The 20,007-nt window shown below is 40.4% G+C and overlaps 1 protein-coding gene across 3 annotated transcripts in view; it reads left to right on the plus strand.

The window, feature by feature from the left end:
* The window catches only part of SPEN (spen family transcriptional repressor), a 95,380-nt gene that overhangs the window by 9,378 nt on the left and 65,995 nt on the right, over nucleotides 1–20,007 (plus strand). For 2 of the 3 annotated variants that reach the window (XM_059376299.1, XM_059376300.1), the window contains exon 2: nucleotides 19,035–19,355. In XM_059376299.1, coding sequence (XP_059232282.1) covers nucleotides 19,035–19,355 — 321 coding nt within the window. Of the gene's footprint in view, nucleotides 1–19,034; nucleotides 19,356–20,007 lie in introns of those variants that run through there. The other variant, XM_059376302.1, reaches the window with a different exon arrangement.

Genomic DNA, 20,007 nt, shown 5'->3' on the forward strand with positions numbered 1-20,007 from the left:
TCCAAGAAATTCTAGTTCTTTTTAGTGTAGGATAGTATTTAGAAACCAACACCTGGATGCTCAGTGTACCCATTCCTACAGAGCTAAGAAAATGTGTGTCATGTGGGTACCTAACTATGAGATATATATATATATATATATATATTTTTCCATATATACACATTATCTGTACCTCTGTGTCCCATTTTTAAAAAAGTTCACTTATGTTCCAATACCTGAAGGTTTTTTCTAACCTCTCCAGTTTTAAAAATACGTATATTTTTAAGGATTTTATTTCATTTATTTGACAGAAAGACCTTGAGAGAGCGAACACAAGCAGGGGGAGAGGGAGAGGGAGAGAGAGAAGCAGGCTTCCTGCTGAGCAGGGAGCCTGTTGAGGGGCTTGATCCTAGGACTCTGGGATCATGACCTGAGCTGAAGGCAGATGCTTAACGACCGAGCCACCCAGGCGCCCCATAATCACTGCATTTTTATATTTGTAAATTTTTTTCTTAGTGAGAAACCTGACTACTGCTATTCTCACTATCTTTGCTTAGTCAGTTCTCTTTGCCCAATCAGTTCTCTTCTTAGCGTAGCTCTACACTAAGAAGTAGCTCTACACCACTCTACTTCCCCCACCTCCGACACCTTGCTGCCTCTGTTTCTCATTCCCTTCCTCTCAACTACTTTCTTTGGAAACCAACATTTGAGGGTGAGGAACAGGAAAGGAAGATGGGACTGGAAGTGACTTGCATTTTTTGCAAGTTTTCTCAATATTTTCCTCTCCTAGGAGATAGTTTAATGGATGAATACATTCACCTGTCTCGGTTTAAAGCAGATATGGAGTGCCTGGGTGGCTCAGTTGGTTGAGTGTCTGTCTTCAGCCCAGGTCATGATCCTAGGATCTTGGATTGAGTCCCACGTCAGGCTCCCTGCTAAGCGGGGGGCCTGCTTCTCCCTCTGCCTGCGGCTCCCCCTACTTGTGCCTTCTCACTGTCAAAGAAATAAAAATGAAAACAAAACAAAACAAAATCAGATACAGAGCTACCTGATGATTCTTAAAATTGTAGTTTTGGTTCTAAGCCAACACTGACTTGGTGACATGAGTATAATCACTGGATCTGTCTGAGCTTTATTATATGCTGAGTCACACAGAAGAGGAGATAGTGAGAAAGAAGTTTGTTTCTTAGGAATAATATTGGGAATCATCATTGCTTCATTTATTTATTTGGTTGTCAGTCACTCACTTTGGTATCTCAGCAAAATTTTACCTTTGCCCTACCTTCCCCCAAACCTTACTGACCTTAACTTTAAAAAATAAATGAGTTATAATTGGTGTATACTTGAAACTAATAATGTTATATAACATAATCTGATATTTGTATATATTTCAGTATGGCCACCATGTAAGTCTACTTAACACCTGTCACTATACGTTGTTACAAAAATGTTTTTCTGGGGCGCCTGGGTGGCTCAGTGGGTTAAGACCTCTGCCTTCAGCTCGGGTCGTGATCCCAGGATTCTGGGATCCAGCCCCGTGTTGGGCTCTGCTCAGCCGGGAGCCTGCTTCCCCCTCTCTCTGCCTGCCTCTCTGCCTCCTTGTGATCTCTGTCAAATAAATAATAAAATCTTTAAAAAAATGTTTTTCTTGTTCTTTTATTATTTTATTTTATTTTTTAAATATTTTATTTATTTATTTGACACAGAGAGAGAGAGAGAGATCACAAGCAGGCAGAGAGGCAGGCAGAGAGGGAGGGGGAAGCAGGCTCCTCGCTGAGCAGAGAGCCCAACGCAGGCCTCTATCCCAGAACCCTGAGACCATGACCTGAGCTGAAGGCAGAAGCTTAACCCACTGAGCCACCCAGGCGCCCTTATTATTTATTTTTTTAAAAAAAGATTTTATCTATTAGAGAGCATGAGTGGGGGGAGGTGCAGAGGGAGAGGGAGAAGCAGACTTCCCGCTGAATAGGGAGCCTGATTCTGGGATGCTGGGACCATGACCTGTGCTGAAGGTAGACATTTAACTGACTTAGCCACCTGGGTGCCCCCAATTTTTTTTTCTTGTGAAGAGGACTTTTTAATTTTTTTTAAAGATGTTATTTATTTGACAGAGAGAGAGAGAGAGATCACAAGTAGGCAGAGAGGGGGGCGGGGGGGGGGGGGAGCAGGCTCCCCGCCAAGCAGAGAGCCCGATGCGGAACTCGATCCCAGGACCCCAAGATCATGACCTGAGCTGAAGGCAGAGGCTTAACCCACTGAGCCACCCAGCTGCCACACCCCCCCCCCTTTTTTTTTTTAAAGATTTAATTTATTTGAGAGAGAGCAGGAGCAGGGGGAGAAGGAGAAGCAAACTCCCTGTCGAGCAGGGAGGCTGACTCGGGGCTTGATCCCAGTGCCCTGGGATCATGACCTGAACCTAAGGCAGGTGCATAACCTACTGTGCCAGTTGGACATCCCAAGATTTAATTTTTTAAGTAATCTCTACACACAGTCTAGGGCTTGAACTTAGAACCCCAAGATCAAGAGTCTCATGTTCCACCTACTGAGCCAGCCAGGTGCCCCTGTGTTGAGGACTTTTAAAATTTACTTTCTTAGCAACTTTCAGGTAAGTAATACAGTATTGATCATCACTATGCGGCACATTACATCCCTGTGACTGGTGTCTAACTAGAAGTTTGTACCTTTTGACCCCCTTTCTCTCACTCATTTCACCCTTCTACTCACTGCCCCCCCATCTTTTCTCTGTATCTGTGAGCTTATGGTTTTTGTTTTTAAGATTTTACACAGAATGAGATCATATATTTGTCTTTCTCTGACTTCATTTAGTATAATGCTCTTAAGGTCCATCCATGTTGTCTCAAATAGCAAGACTTCTTTTTTTTAATGGCTGTTTAGTACTCCATTGTGTATATACACATCTTCTTTACCTGTTCTTCAGTCCCTGGACAGTTAGGTTGTTTCCATGTCTTGGCTGTTAGAAATTATGCTGCAGTGAACATGGGGTGCGCATTATCTTCTCATGTTAGTGTTTTCACTTTCTCTGGATAAATACCCAGAAGTGAATTGCTGGATCATATGGTAATTCTATTTTTAAAGTTTTGAGGAATCTCTATACTATTTTCCAAAGTGGCTGCACTCAACTTTTTTTTCTCCTTCCTGTATATATTCTTGGTCCCTATCCAACAGGTTCCTTAATGAGTTAAGACCCTTATTCTTGGGGTGCCTGGGTGGCTCAGTGGGTTAAAGCCTCTGCCTTCAGCTCAGGTCATGATCCTAGGTTTCTGGGATCTAGCCCTGCATCGGGCTCTCTGCTCAGCAGGGAGCCTGCTTCCCTTCCTCTCTCTCTGCCTGTGTCTCTGCCTACTTGTGATCTTTCTCTGTGTCAAATAAATAATCTTAAAAAAAAAAAAAAAGACCCTTATTCTTTAGCACAAGCCCTGGAATGCTGGAGTTTGTACAGTTTGTAATATTTTGAAGTAGATTCCAGACATTTTATCCATAAATATTTCAGTATTTATATCTAGAAGATAAGGATTGTTTAAAGAGATATATTACTATTTCATATAGGATTCAAGTTTGTAATTGATTTTGTGTGTTTTTGTGTGTGTGTGTTTGAAGAATGTTTTTTTAAAATTTTTATTTATTTATTTTTAATAAACATATAATGTATTTTTATCCCCAGGGGTACAGGTCTGTGAATCGCCAGGTTTACACACTTCACAGCACTCACCATAGCATATACCCTCTCCAATGTTCGTAACCCCACCCCCTTTCCCAACCCCCCTCCCCCCAGCAACCCTCATTTTGTTTTGTGAGATTAAGAGTCACTTATGGTTTGTCTCCCTCCTAATCCCATCTTGTTTCATTTATTCTTCTCCTACGCCCTTAACCCCCTCATGTTGCATCTCCACTTTCTCATATCAGGGAGATCATATGATAGTTGTCTTTCTCTGATTGACTTATTTTGCTTAAGAATGTTTTTTTAAAAACTCGGGCTCTATTTAAGGTATACCAATTATAATTGGTGATATGTAATTCTTTAAAAATTTTATTGAACGGGGCGCCTGGGTGGCTCAGTGGGTTAAAGCCTCTGCCTTCGGCTCAGGTCATGATCCCAGGGTTCTGGGATCAAGCCCCTCATCGGGCTTTCTGCTCAGCAGGGAGCCTGCTTCCTCCTCTCTCTCTCTGCCTGTCTCTCCGCCTACTTGTGATTTCTGTCTGTCAAATAAATGAATAAAATCTTTAAAAAAAAAATTTATTGAAAAACTTAAAAATAAAAGTTGGGGGGAGGGCACCTGGCTGGCTTTGGTAGAGCATGAGACTGGTATTGGGTTGTGAGTTAAAGCCCTAGTAAATTTTAAAAAAGAATTATTGAGGTTTAATTTGCATTCAATAAAATGTACTTATTTTAAGTGTGAAGTTTGTTGAATTTTGAGAAATGTAGGCATCTTGTAACCAAACCACCACCACCACCACCACCACCACCCCAGTCGAGATACTACAGTTTGTTTATTTACTTATTGATGAACATTTTGGCTATTGAAGTCTCTTAATCTATAGATTTTAATCTCCCTCTCTCCTTACAACTTAATTTGTTGCAAACCAGGTTGATTGTTCTATGGGGTTTCTCACTGTGTGAATTTTGTTGGTAACATTCTTGTCCATGGGGCATTTGGGTAGCTCAGTCAGGTATCTGACTATTTTGGCTCAGGTCATGATCTTAGGGCCATAATATAAGAGCCCCAAGTTGGGCTGCCGGCTGGGTTTGGAGCCTGCTTGGGATTCTTTCTCTCCCTCTGTCCCTCCCTATGCCCTCTCTGAAAAAAGAAAAGAAAAAAAAAAATTCTTTTTCTCTATGATGTATGTTAATATCACCTTTTGTCCTTTGGTTTTTTTTTTTTTTTTTTTTTTTCTTAAGATTTTATTTATTTATTTGGCAGGGCAAGAGAGCACAATCCGGGGGAACAGTAGAGGGAGAGGGAGAAGCAGGCTCCCTGCCAATCAGGGAGTCCCTACAACGAGGGGCTGATCTCAGGACTCTGGGATCATGACCCAAGCCAAAGGCAGATGCCTAATCATCTGAGCCACCCAGGCGCCCCTGAGTGGAAGCATGTTAAAGTATTTTGGTAATTGTATTTCAGTATAATTGCTTTTCTTTGTAATCTTGTTCATTTTATTTTATTAATATTATTCTGAGGAAGGGTTTATAGGTTTCACCAGACTGTCAGTCCAGGGCACGAAAAAGTTAAGAACCATTGGTTTAAACAAACCATTAGGTTAAGAATAGAATAGTAGCATCTAATTTATGTACTAGTTTTAGCTTTGACATAAAAGGGTTGAGGTGAGGGGCACCAGGGTGGCTTAGTCAGTTAAGCCTTCCGCTCTGGTCATGATCCCAGGGTCCTGGGATTGAGCCCCATACAGGCTGCCTGCTTAGCAGGGAGCCTGCTTCTCCCTTTCCAGCTCACCCGTGCTTGTGTTCCCTCTCTTGCTATCTCTTTGTCATAAGTAAATAAAATCTTTAAAAAGAAAAAAAATGTTGAGGTAAAAAAGTTAAAATCACCAAAAGACTTGGACTGGAAAATTGAAACAAAGATAGTGGTAGGTGAATAGCTTGATTCCTGCCCCTCTTTTTTACTCATTGTACTCTTAGTGGTTAGAACTGCTTTTTTTGGGGGGCGCCTGGGTGGCTCAGTGGGTTAAGCCGCTGCCTTCGGCTCAGGTCATGATCTCAGGGTCCTGGGATCGAGTCCCACATCGGGCTCTCTGCTCAGCGGAGAGCCTGCTTCCTCCTCTTTCTCTGCCTGCCTCTCTGCCTACTTGTGATCTCTGTCTGTCAAATAAATAAATAAAATCTTTAAAAAAAAACTGCCTTTTTTTTCCCATGGATTTTTTGTTGTTTTTAAGTTTTGCATTCTCCTCCTCTTACTCCTAGTCTTATTCTAGGAATTTGGAGTCTTTATATTTCTAATGTTGCTCCTTTTAGTCAGCTCGAATTCTCTCAATGACGGGAATTTCAGGCACATCCATAGTTAGAATTAAACTCCATAGTAAGTACTGACCCTTTTTTTTTTTTTAAAGTAGGCTCCACACCCAGTGCAGAGCTTCAGCTCATGACGCTGAGATCAGTTGGACACTTAAGCCACTGAGCCACCCAGGTGCCTCTGTAGGCCACGCTTTAATCAGAAGAAAAAAGATGTGTGAAAATCTCAAGTTTATAGAGAGCTCTTAAAATTCAGTTAGTTATGTGATGCTGTACGTAAAATAAGATGCTTTAACTCTACATAATACATTTATTACCTAAAGTGGGTACATGTAATTCCTCCCAGAAACCAAGTGGGTTGGGTTATAAGATTCCTAGGGTCTTTCCAGTTTAAGAAATCCTTGTTATAGCTGTCATTCGTAAGACAACCTAAAGGCCCCTGGAATGCTATAAATTTTTAAAAAGTATGTATTAATGTTCAGTTGGATTATAAGAGAATTTAATATCTAGAAATACTACTGTAGCCATCATACAAAACATAGTGTATCACTTTGAAATGAATCATTCTGCTAACCAGCTATGTTCTTCAGTCAAAAGTAACCTTTCTGGGTCAAGACTTAAGTGGTATTTGTAAAGTTTTAAATAATTTAACAGCATGTTGCAGTTAATTAAAAAAAAAAAAGAGAGATCACAAGTAGGCAGAGAGGCGGGGTGGGGGGGCAGGGAAACAGGCTCCCTGCTGAGCAGAAGCCTGATGCGGGGCTCCCCAGGACCCCAAGATCATGACCTGAGTGGAAGGCAGAGGCTTAACCCACTGAGCCACCCAGGTGCTCCATATTGCAGTTAATTAAAAAAAAAAAAAGGTGTATATGTTTTGTTACATGTAAAGTGTGTAAGGCTGTACTCTATAGTTTTTTTTACACTCACTCCTCTCTGTTTTTCTTGTGAAGTAACCCTTTCCACAGGGGTTTTTGACACTGATTATCCTTTTTAGCATATATTTGCTTTGTCATTCTAAAAGTAGATGTATAGAAGGAACTTTCATCACAGCTTTGGGTCTCACAGGGTTATGACATTTGATTTCCTTTGTGTTGATCTTACAGGAAATTTTGTTTTAAAAATGTTCTTCTGAGTGTTTTTTCTGAATGTTTTATTTTTCCTAAAAAAAAAAAAAAGCTTTTTAGTTCTAGAGATTATAACTAATCAGATTAAAATGTTTCCTGGGGAAGTTTGCATATTTAATAAAATGATTGGCTTAGAAACTAGTGACTTTTTTTTTTTTTTAAAGATTTTATTCATTTGACAGGGAGATGAACACAAGCAGGGGAAGTGGCGGCAGAGAAGGGAGAAGCAGGTTCCTGGCTGAGCGACCAGGTGCCCCAGTGACTTTTTTTTTTTAGGAGTTTGTACTTTTTAGAGCGAGTGAGCTTGAGCAGGGGGAGGGGGAGAGGGATAAGCAGACTCTTGTACTGAGCATGAAGACCCATACAGGGCCTGATCCCACTACCCTCATACCAGGATCTGAGCTGAAATCAAGAGTCTCACACTTAACTAACTGAACCACCCAGGTGCCCTGTAACTTATTTTTTAATTGGATGGGGTTAATTCCATGCCAAGGTTCTTTATGGGGAAGCACCTTTACTTAAAAGTTTATAAAACACTGGAATTCAGTTAAAAAAAGTCCAAAGACCTTTTAAGATTGAGGAGTGATAACCCATTTCCTAAAGCTAGGAGTAGAGGTAGTCTTCAGAGATTCTACAAAAAAAACTCACAGTGGAATATGAAAAGAATATGGACTTTATGTACATTACAAAAAGATGGGATCGTGTTTTTGTCTTCTATTTTATCTTAGCAACTATATAGTATGAAATAAGGATAAAAGTCAGTAGTCAAGGGAAGTATTAGAAGTATTTGTAAGTTTTCCAAAGTCATTGTTTAAATTATCATTTTACTAAGAAATTAAAAGGTTAAAAATGAATTTCTTGGGGCGCCTGGTCAGCTCAGTCGGTTAAGGATCTGCCTTCGGCTTAGGTCATGATTTTAGGGTCCTGGGATGGGGGGGCCCATCAGGCTGTCTGCACAGCTGGGAATCTCCTCCTGCTTCTCACTCTGCCCTTCCCTCTCTTTCGCTCATTTTTTCTCTCTCAAATAAATAAAATCGTAAAAAAAAAAATGAATTTCTTCTCAGTAGTTGTAAATAATAGTTCTGGTAAACCAGGTAGGAATCATGTTTTCAAAGAGCCCTTTGTATTCATACTAGGGACTCTTGATGTGGATTTTTGCTCTTACTTGTTCTCTAGGCTTTTGTTACTTCCACTTTGTTCTCTCCAGTCTTCCCTTTTTTTGATCAGCTTGCCTTGCTCCTCTTTTCTCCATCTGTTTTATTTATTGTCATTACTCTAAGAAATGGATAATCATCACTTGCATTCTATTGACAGTTAATTATACTTGAACTTCTCCCAGAAAAGTACTGTGTAAATCAGACACATTTATGAAGTTATTCATGAATTATTGTGAGAACAAATGTCCAAGTGTTAACTTAGTAGTTACCATATTCCTATACTATAGATTTGATTTTTCCAGTACAGAGTCATCTCTCCTGTTCTCTAGAGGAGTACTTTATGAATTATTTCTAAGATTGGCTAAAATACTCAGTCTTCCTGTTTGATCTCACCAGTAGGATCTAAAGATTATAGGATCTTTGCCATTTTTTCTCATAATTGAATAATCTTTCAGAGGTTTATATGTCAGTTGAGCACTATCCTTTTGTTAAAAAATAATGAAAAAAAAATTTTTTTTAAAGTAAGTTCTATGCCCAACATGGCTTGAACTCACCACCCTGAAATCAAGAGTCATATGCTCTACTGACTGAGCCAGCCACACACCCCTCAAATTAATTTTACTTAGTAAATAGTTTCTCATTAGATTGGTATAAAATAATGGATGTGTGTGTGTGTGTATGTATATATATATATATATCCCCCCCCCCCCCAGGTAATGATGTTATTTGAGGCTTTACTGAAAACATTGCTTTTCTTAAGAATTAGTCATCAAATTTTCATACAGGATTCTAGGCATTCATCATAGATTCAGTGAACAGATGAATTTAGTTTTGTTGGTTGGATTAAGCTGTTGCCAGTCTTCAAGTTTTCTTAAACCCTCTGAAGTCGAGCCAGAACCAGTAAGTAGCTTTTCATATAAAAAAGTCATCTATTATGTTCATAGCAGCATTATTCACAATAGCCAAAAAATGGAAGCAGCCAGTGTTGTGACCCATGAATGAATAAACAGAATGTGCTAATTAGATTTGTGACAAGCAGAATTCATGTAATGGAATATTACTCAGCCTTAAAAAGGGAAGGAAAGTCTGACTCTTAAAGGGAAGGAAATTCTGACTACTGCTACAACGTGGAGGAACCTTGAAGAAACTGTGCTCAGTGAGGGAATTTGACATTTCTGTGGATTCTCTGTATGCATGCCTATTAAATTTGCTTTTTTCCTGTTTAAAAAAAAATATGCTGGGGTGCCTGAGTGGCCTAATCAGTTAAATATCCGACTCTCGATCTTAGCTCCGGTGTTGATCTCTGGGTCCTGGGTTCAAGCCCTGCATTGGGCTCCAGACTGAGTGGAGAGCCTACTCTAAAAGCAAAAACTAAACAAAGTTATGCTAAGTGAAATAAGTCAGGTCCCAGAAGGCTAAGTATTGTGTTATTCTACCTGTAGCAGGTACCTAGAGCAGTCAAATTCACATAGGCAGAAAGCAGAATGGTTATCCCGTTACACCGAACAAGCAGTGTTGCAGTAAGCAGTGTTGTGTACTCTTTGCAGATGCCTGCAATTGCACGTGTGATCAATCTCTGAGTTGAATTTCTGGGATGTGTACTTAATTCTTAATCAATACTATCAAATTATCTTCCTAAGAGGTTTTTCTGATTTGTTCTTCAGAGAATTTATGAAAGTGTCTGTTACGTTAGACTGTACCTAGGTATTATTAGAATTTTGGGTTTTGTGTTATTTTACCCTCTTTAAAATTTAGATTTTTGGGGGCACCTGGGTGGCTCAGTTAGTTAAGGGGCTGCCTTTGGCACAGGTCATGATCCCAGCATTCTGGGATCGAGTCCCACACCCCACATCGGGCTCCTTGCTTGGCAGGGAATCTGCTTCTCTCTTTGCCTCTGACTGCCACTCTCCCTGCCTGTGCTCACTCTCTATATCTGACCAAAAAAACAACAAACAAACAAACAAACAAACAAAAAAACCTTAAAAAAGAATAAATAAAATTTAGATTTTAAAAATTTTGAATAAAATTGAACAGCATTTTTTGAGTGTATTTTTTTGTTTACTATTTGTGTGTATTTTATTCATTTCTTAAAAAAGATTTTATTTATTTATTTGACAGAGAGAGATCACAAGTAGACAGAGAGGCAGGCAGAGAGAGAGAGGGAAGCCGGCTCCCTGCTGAACAGAGAGCCGGGTGCGGGACTCTATCCCAGGTCCCTGAGATCATGACCTGAGCTGAAGGCAGCGGCCTAACCCATCGAGCCACCCAGGTGCCCCTATTTTATTCATTTTTAAGATTTTGTTTTTAAGTAATCTCTATGCCCAGTGTGGAGCTCAAACCCACAACCCTGAGATCAAGAGTTACATGCTCCAGCGACTGAGCCAACCAGGCACCCTCTATGGGTATGTGCACATTTTAATTTAGTTAATTAATTTTAAGAAAGATTTTATTTGAGAGAGAGAGAGAGAGTGAGCATGGGCACAAATGGGAGGAGGGGCAGAGGGAAAGGGAGAAGCAGACTCACCATTGACTGGGGAGCCTAATGGTAGAACCCTGGGATCCTGACCTGAGCCAGTCACCCACTTAACTGACTGAGCCACCCAGGCACCTAGTATGTGCATATTTTAAAAGAACTTCAGATATTTTACCTGTTTTTGTTTGGACCTGTGTTTCCCTTGATTTGACAGCATTGTTTGTATATTTCAGAAAACATTTTATTTCTTATGTGTTACAGCTATTTTTCCCCATTTATCTTTTGACTGTTTTGTTATTTAGGGGCTATAATTTTTCTATGGTTTGTGTGGTCTTTTTCTTTCTTTCTTTGGAGATCATACAGAATCGTTCAGATTACAGTTTTATTGAATTTGTAGAAGGATTCTACAGTAAAACATTTAAAAAAATAGCATAGTAGGGCACTTGGGTGTCTCAGTCAGTTAAACGAAGGCCATGATCTCAGAGTCCTGGGATCAAGCCTCCACAATGGGCTGTCTGCTCAGTGGGGAGCCTGCTTCTGCCTCTTCCTCTTCCTCTGTGTGCTCTCTCTCTCTAGCTCTCTCTCTCTCTCAAATAAACAAAATTAAAAAAAGAAAAAAATCACATAGCAATTAGTACTTAGTAGGTATATATATACATGGACATTCCAGAAACAAATAACAAAAAATGGAATTCATGTGGTCTTTTTCTTTATGATTTAGAGGTTTTACCTTCTGTGTTGGGTCTTTCCTAGATCCAAGATTATTTTTTTTTTTTTTTCAAGATTTTATTTATTTATTTGACAGAGAGAAATCACAAGTAGATGTGGGGCAGGCAGAGAGAGAGAGGGAAGCAGGCTCCCCGCTGAGCAGAGAGCCCGATGCGGGACTCGATCCCAGGACCCTGAGATCATGACCTGAGTCGAAGGCAGCGGCTTAAACCACTGAGCCACCCAGGCGCCCCTAGATCCAAGATTATATAACAAATGAATAATTTTTATTTGTTTATTTTTGGCAGAGAGAGAACACAAATCGTGAAACTATTACAAATCATTTCTCCTTTCATCTTTTTCCACTCCTCCCCCTGTCCTTCCAAGTAGAGAAACACCTCTCAGAGTATTAGCTTTTTCTCCAGTGAGGCTGGGGATTTGTGGTTGACTGCCTTTTGCTGGCGTTAGGGATCCTTAGTCTGTCTTTTGCCATCTTCAGTGATTATTTGTACTTAGGCAAAAGATAAGATGATTAAAGGTGGAATATATGAATTATTTTAAAATGTTTATAAATTCCTTCCCTCTCCCCTTCCCTCCCCTTCCCTCTCCTGCCCTCCCTTCCCTTTCTTTTAAATAGAAATTTTATTTGTTTACTTGTCAGAGAAGAGAGTGCTAGCACAAGCAGGGGGAGAGGCAAGCAGAGGGGGAAGCAGGCTCCCCGCTGAGAGGAGCCCAATGCCAAACTCGATTCCAGGGCCCTGGGATTGTGACCTGAGCTGAAGGCAGACACATAACCGACTGAGCCACCCGGGTGTCCCATATCTTTTTCTTTTAATAAGTTTTATTGGGATTCAATCTACATGGCATAAAACTCATCCTTTTAAAGTGTACAGTCGGGCGCCTGGGTGGCTCAGTGGGTTAAAGCCTCTGCCTTCGGCTCAGGTCATGATCCCAGGGTCCTGGGATCGAGCCCCGCATCGGGCTGTCCGCTCCGCGGAGAGCCTGCTTCCTCCTCTCTCTCTTTCTACCTGCCTCTCTGCCTACTTGTGATCTCTGTCTGTCAAATAAATAAATAAATAAAATCTTAAAAAAAAAAAAAAAATAAAGTGTACAGTCCAGGGGCACCTGGCTGGCTCAGTTGGTAGAGCATGTAACTCTTAATCTCAGGACCATGAGTTCGGTGTGTGTGTGTGTGTGTGATGATTTATTTATTTATTCATTTATTTCTTTATTTAATTTATTTGAGAGAGTGAGAGGGAGTGGGGTAGAGGGAGAGGAAGAGAGAACCCCAAGCAGATTCTGCATCGAGTGTGGAGCCTGACACACGGCTTGATCTCATGACCTTGAGATGATGACCCAAGCAGAAATGGAGAGTCTGGCTCAACTGACTGTGCCACCTGGGCACCCCTGGGCAGCTCTAATTTAAACACTGTTATATTAAGTTGCTAAGGATTCTGCCTTTTAGTCTGCCTGTAGTATTTCTAGTCACTGGTGTAGGGTGTAAAATAAAGGTCTGTCACAAGAGGGGAAACCAGCCTTTTCTTCTAAATATAAGATCAAATGGGTTGGGGCACCTGGGTGGCTCAGTGGGTTAAAACCTCCGCGTTCGGCTCAGGTCATGATCCCAGGGTCCTGGGATCGAGCCCCACATTGGGCTCTCTGCTCTGTGGGGAGCCTGCTTCCTCCTCTCTCTCTGCCTACTTCTCTGCCTACTTGTGATCTCTGTCTGTCAAATAAATAATAAAATCTTAAAAAGATCAAATGGGTTGGTTTATATAGAAGTAATTCCCTCATGAAAAGTTACTACTATGAAAAGATAAGTGTTGATGTTACTGCATTATTTCAGATAAGTGTTGTAATGGATATACTTATGACTGACTGACTTTAAAAGAGGAAAGATTGTGAGTCTTTTTTAATTTTATTTTATTTTAAAGATTTTTATTTATTTACTTGATAGAGATCACAAGTAGGCAGAGAGGCAGGCAGAGAGAGAGGGGGAAGCAGGCTCCCCGCTGAGCAGAGAACCCGATGTGGGGCTTGATCCCAGGACCCCGAGATCATGACCCGAGCCGAAGGCAGAGGCTTAAACCACTAAGCCACCCAGGCGACCCGATTTTGAGTCTTTTTATAATGTAAAGAACAAACACAAACATTTCTTGTCTTTAATATATATCTCTTAGGCCTTTTTATCCCTTAAGACATATTCATTTGCTCTTCACTTCTTTCTGTCCGTGCTTATTGGTTATTTACTTTTGAATAAGGAGCATCTTGGCCATTATGGGATGGAAGGGTGGGAGAGTGGGTAGCGGGCAACATTGAAGCTTTAGAAGGGATCTCTTTACTTGGAAATAGAGCAGCAGTAGTGTTAGTAATCATAAAAAACTCAGATGAGATATTTTGCCTCTAGGAGTTAATGGGGCAAAGAAGGGAGGGTCGAAGTAGAATTTGAGTGTATTGTCTAAGCAGAGTGGATCTGTCATTTCAAAAATGACTTGGGGATTGGCGCCTGTGTGGTTCAGTGGGTTAAGCATCTGGCTCTTGATTTTGCCTCGGGTCATGATCTCAGGATTGTGAGGTTGAGATCCCTGCTGGGCACGGAGCCTGCTTGAGGTTCTCTCCCTTTCCTTTTACCACTGTCCCCCCCCCCCCACCTCTCTCTCCCTCCCTCTCTTTAAAAAAAATGACTTGGGAGGATTGTTTTCTGTGGTAGGAGGCCTTTTGTGAAAAGCAAGTACTGTATGTGGCTATTTTTTTTACTATTGCTTATTAGTAGAGTCAGTTGCAAAACCTAGGATTATAAGTAATCTTTGCATTTTTATTGAAAACCCAGCCAAAAATGATAGAGTGTAGTGCCTTCTGGAAAGAAAGGGTATTGAGAGGTACGTTTGTATTGAGGGGTATGTCTTTAGCTTTATGTAATGGTGTTGCTTTGGAAATTATAAAGTATGTTTCTTATGGAGTTGATAAAAATAGTTTAGGTCTATTCTTCACCTATCAGGAATCTAAATTGTAATTAAATTCCCTGAGACTAGGGAATCTTTGCTTTGTTCCTTGATAATGCATCAGGTGCCTAGAACAGTTCCTGTTAAAAACCATATAATTAATAATTGAATTAGGATCATAATGCTAGTCCAGAACTTATGCATTTCCTCCACTATGTCAACATTGCTTTCCAATGGGAACTCTGAGGCCATTAATTCACTGAAATTATATTCTTCAGGGAACGCTAACGACTGTCAGTATGTATATAAATTGTCGGTTGTGGGTTTTTTTTTTTTTTTTTAAAGTAATCTTTACACCCAACATGGGGCTCAAACCCACAACTTCAGGAGTCACAAGGTCCACCAAATGAACCAGCCAGGTGTCCCTAAATTGTCTATTGTTGAAAGGAGACCACAAACATTTCACCAAACCAGGCATTATTTTGGGTAAAAATTTTTTTTTTTTTTTTTTTTTTTTTTAATTTTAAGTAGGCTCCACACATGAGGCTTGAACTCAGGACCCTGAGATTAAGAGTTGAATACAGTACTGACTGAACCAGCCAGGCACCCTTATCTTGGATAATTTTTAAATTGACTCTTCAAAACTTACCCCCCCCCCCAAAAAAACCTTACAATACAGTGTATGTTGATCAGTTTAGTATTTTTTAATGTTGAACATTTTGACCAATTAGAAACCAGTTTAGTATTGTTTTTTGACTGTTGTTTTTGAAGACAAACCTATTAAATAGTTACATACTGCAGTTTGTAGCAGTCGAACACAGTTTCTTAGCTTATGTTCTCATTTATTTTAACTTTAGGCTCTCTTTTTTTTTTTTTTAAAGATTTTATTTATTTATTTGACAGAGATCACAAGTATGCTGAGAGGGAGGCAGAGAGAGGAGGAAGCAGGCTCCCTGCTGAGCAGAGACACCCCCCCCCCCCCATGTGGGGCTCCATCCCAGGACCTTGAGACCATGACCTGAGCCGAAGGCAGAGGCTTTAACCCACTGAACCACCCCGGTGCCCCAACTCTAGGCTCTCTTAATTCTTGAGAAATTATAAATGCATTAACTGAACCATATAACTAGTAACCATGTAATTTTAGAAACTGATGTTTTCTGTGTATTACTGGAAAATATTCCATAAGTTCTCTGAAAACCTGTATCTAAGGCTTGGTGTTGTTGAAAAGGAAATATTACCTAATTGTGGTTTGATTCTTTTTTAACTACTAAATTTCAGATAAATGTTTAATCTTGAATACTTGAAGGATACTTGAAAACTGTCGGAAATGCTTTGTTTTGGAAAGCGTAGACAAAATCAGGACATCACCTTTACCTACTGAGTTTTCATGGATATGAAGAGTTAGCCACTGCTTTTTTTTTTTTTCCTAAATTTATTTATTTTAGAGAGCGAGCACAAATGCATCCAGGCATAGGAAGGGGCAGGAGATGGAGAGACTTTCAAGCAGGCTCCCCGCTGAGTGCTGAGGCTCACTCGGGGCTCCACGACCCTGAGATCATGACCTGAGCTGAAATTGAGAGTCAGGTGCTTAAATGACTGAGCCACCCAAGCGCCCTTCTTTTTTTTTTTAATAGAAAAACCTTTGCAACCTTCCATTTATTGAGAATCTTTGTAGGTGTGGGTGTGGTAAATAGGCATAATATAAACATTTATTTTGGGGCGCCTGGGTGGCTCAGTGGTTTGGGCTGCTGCCTTCGGCTCGAGTCATGATCTCAGGGTCCTGGGATCGAGCCCCACATCGGGCTCTCTGCTCCGCAGGAAGCATGCTTCCCTCTCTCTCTCTCTCTCTCTCTGCCTGCCTCTCTGCCTACTTGTGATCTCTGTCTGTCAAATAAATAAATAAAATCTTAAAAAAAAAACATTTATTTTAACCGTTTTGGGGCGTACAATTCAGTGGTGTTACATATAATCATTCACCACTATTTCTAGAATTTTTTCATCCCATACAGAAATTCTGTTCCCATTAACAGTAATTCCCCATTTCCCTCTTGTCTCTGTTCCTCCTCACTTCTGTTCTGCTTTCTGTCTCTATGAATTTGCCTATTCTAGATACCTCATATAAGTGGAATCACAAACGAATTTTCCTTCTGTGTCTGGCTTATTTCATTTAGGGCGATGTTTTATTTTTTATTTTTTTGATTTTATATATGTATTAAAAGATTTTATTTATTTATTTGGGGGTCACAGGTAGGCAGAGGGGGAAGCAGGCTTCCTGCTGAGCAGAGAGGCCAGTGCGGGGCTCCATCCCAGGATGACCTGAGCTGAAGGCAGAGGTCTTAACCCACTGAGCCACCCAGGTGCCCCTGTTTTTTAATTATTTAAAAGATTTTATTTATTTGGCATAGAGAGACAGCGAGAGAGGGAACACAAACAGGGGGAGTGGGAGAGAGAGAAGCAGGCTTCCCGCTGAGCAGGGCTTGATCCCAGGACTTCAGGATCATGACCTGAGCCTAAGGCAGCCGCTTAATGACTGAGCCACCCAGGTGCCCCTAGGGTAATATTTTAACTTTTATCCATGTGTGGCTTGTATCAGAACTTTGTTTCTTTTTATGTCTCTTTTTTTTTTCAAAGATTTTTTATTTATTAATTTGACAGAGATCACAAGTTAGCTCCAGGAGAAGTGTAAAATTATGATTTTGGTTTGTCAGCAAATAAGAATGCTATATTTAAAATTGCTGTGCTTTTCTTTCTAAAATGCCAGATTATAAGTACATAAAGCATAGTTAACTCCTAATGAAATTCATAGAATTTCATGACTTTTAAAATTCTGAATCATTATATTTCTTACACATATCTTCCAAATATAAAAGGTGCCCTAAAATTTTTCTTTACAGACATCTCAAGCTTTTTTTTGGGGGGGTGGGGGGGGAGTAAAAATGGGAACATAGGTCTATCAAAAGATTTTCTCAAATTATATGAAAAACAGTTTTAAGTATACCTAAATTATAAGTTTTAGTAGTTTTAACCTCCTGAAAAAAATTAAATAGCAGAAAACTGCATTAAAAAATTAGACTGTTGGGGCACCTGGGTGGCTCAGTTGGTAAAGTGTCAACCTTTGACTCAGGTCATGATATCTGTGTCTTGGGATCAAGTCCCACTTCAGGCTCCTTGCTTAGTGGGGAGCCTGAGTCTCCCTCTCTCTCTGCCTGCTGCTCCCCCTGCTTGTGTGCTTGCATTCTCTCTGTCAAATAAGTAAATTAAATCTTCAAAAAAAAAAAATCTCACTCTCACTTGAGGGGCACCTGGGTGGCTCAGTCAGTTAAGTGTCTGACTTAAGCTCAGGTCATGATCTCAGGGTCGTGGGATTCAGCCCTGTGGTGGGCTCCGTGCTCAGCAGGCTGAGCCCCTCACCTGGCTTGTGCTTTCTCTTTTTTGGATAAATAAAGTCTTTTAAAAAAATTAAGACTATCACTTCAAATGGATTACTTTCAAGTAAAGATTGTGGAATCATCTCATTTTTTCAGTAGGCTCATTTTCACTTAATGATTTAAAAATGAAATCTGTAGGGGCGCCTGGGTAGCTCAGTGGGTTAAGCCGCTGCCTTCGGCTCAGGTCATGATCTCAGGGTCCTGGGATCGAGTCCCGCATCCGGCTCTCTGCTAAGCATGGAGCCTGCTTCCTCCTCTCTCTCTCTCTCTGCCTGCCTCTCTGCCTACTTGTGATCTCTCTCTCTGTCAAATAAATAAAATCTTTTAAAAAAAATTAAAATTAAAATTAAAAAGTAAAGAAACATCTTAACTAAAAACAGCTACTTTACAGATTTCATTTTTTTTTTTAAAGATTTTATTTATTTATTTGACAGAGAGAAATCACAAGTAGATGGAGAGGCAGGCAGAGAGAGAGAGAGGGAAGCAGGCTCTCTGCTGAGCAGAGAAGCCCGATGCGGGACTCGATCCCAGGACTCTGAGATCATGACCTGAGCCGAAGGCAGCGGCTTAACCCACTGAGCCACCCAGGCACCCTAATTTTAATTTTTTAAAAAGATTTTATTTATTTATTTGACAGAGAGACACAGCGAGAGAGGAAACAAGCAGGGGGGAGTAGGAGACGGAGAAGCTGGGCTTCCTGCTGGGCAGGGAGCTGGGTGCGGGGCTCAGTCCGCTTAGGACCCTGAGATCATGACCTCATCTGAAGGCAGACACTTAAGGACTAAGCCACCAGGCCCTCCTGATAAACATCTTTAAAGATATCTAAGTAACATTGAAGCATCTTAGGTTTAGTAACCTTTTTTAAGAATGTAAAAATTCATAAAACAGATTCATTTCAGCTAAGTGTTCTTAAAAGGTGAAAAGTAATTCAGTGAATGTATTTAAGAAGTAAGAGTAATGGTTAAAACATTTGTAAATTTTGGAGAACCTGGCTGACTCGGTTGGTAGAGCATGCGACTAGATCTCAGGACTCTTGAGTTCAAGCCCCACATTGGGTGTAGAGCTTGCTTTTAAAAAAATCCTTGTAAATTTTTGCCCCAAGTAAAATGTGAGTGTAAAAGCCATCTTGTGTACTTTGCAACTCCTTCTACATATGCAGTTAATGTAAATTGTCTAAGATTTTCACAGACTATTCTTGGAAAATTATTGTTATGCAACAATAATGTTTTATTTTTTCCAGATATGGCCGCGTGGAAAGTGTCAAAATTCTCCCCAAGAGGGGATCTGAAGGAGGAGTGGCCGCCTTTGTGGATTTTGTGGACATCAAAAGTGCACAGAAGGCTCACAACTCAGTCAACAAAATGGGAGATAGAGACCTACGCACGGATTATAATGAACCAGGCACCATTCCGAGTGCTGCTCGGGGATTGGATGATACAGTTTCCATAGCATCTCGTAGTAGAGAGGTTTCTGGGTTCAGAGGAGGTGGTGGAGGGCCTGCTTATGGCCCTCCACCATCACTTCATGCACGAGAAGGACGTTATGAGCGGAGACTTGATGGGTAAGTTCCAAGGTTTCTGTAGGCAGGTATTTTGTATTTGATATGGTGAGAAACAGAAACTCATATTTAGGGGCCCCAGATGGATTTAAAGTTTTGGGCATTCTCAATGTTTCCTATTTTGGGTTGGAAACGGAAGTGATTTCTATCCCAGTGGCTGGTATCTTGTGGAATCGTAGAGGATATTTCCTGCAGCTGGTTGGATATCTACTCCTGAGATGTAAAATGGTGGAAGATTTTGTATGGCAGTATCATTTTTGGAGTTACCTATCTTCTAGAATTAATTATTCCTTCTGTTGGATAATCTGAAGGCCTTCCTTGGATATATCTCTGCTATCTGATGGAGCTATTTGGCTACAGATTTTGTGGTTGTACTATATGGAATATTTCTGGAATATTAGAGCCTACAGATTCTTTTAGAAGTTGATATCTGCTTCTCAATTTTCACTACACAAAGTGTACAAACAAATTGGATTGTCACAAAAAACCTAGCAGACCATAATGATTCAACCGCCTGGATTCTACAAACAATACTTTAATCTGGAAATCTGTACTTGGATGAAGAAGAGTGAAGGCAATGTTTGATTTTTTTCCATTTTGGATCTACACATTTTCCATGTTGGAATTATACTCCTTGATGGAATGGGGGAAATTT

This window comes from Mustela nigripes, chromosome 14 (assembly GCF_022355385.1).
Source record: "Mustela nigripes isolate SB6536 chromosome 14, MUSNIG.SB6536, whole genome shotgun sequence".
In the NCBI taxonomy this organism is placed as follows: Eukaryota; Metazoa; Chordata; class Mammalia; order Carnivora; family Mustelidae; genus Mustela; species Mustela nigripes.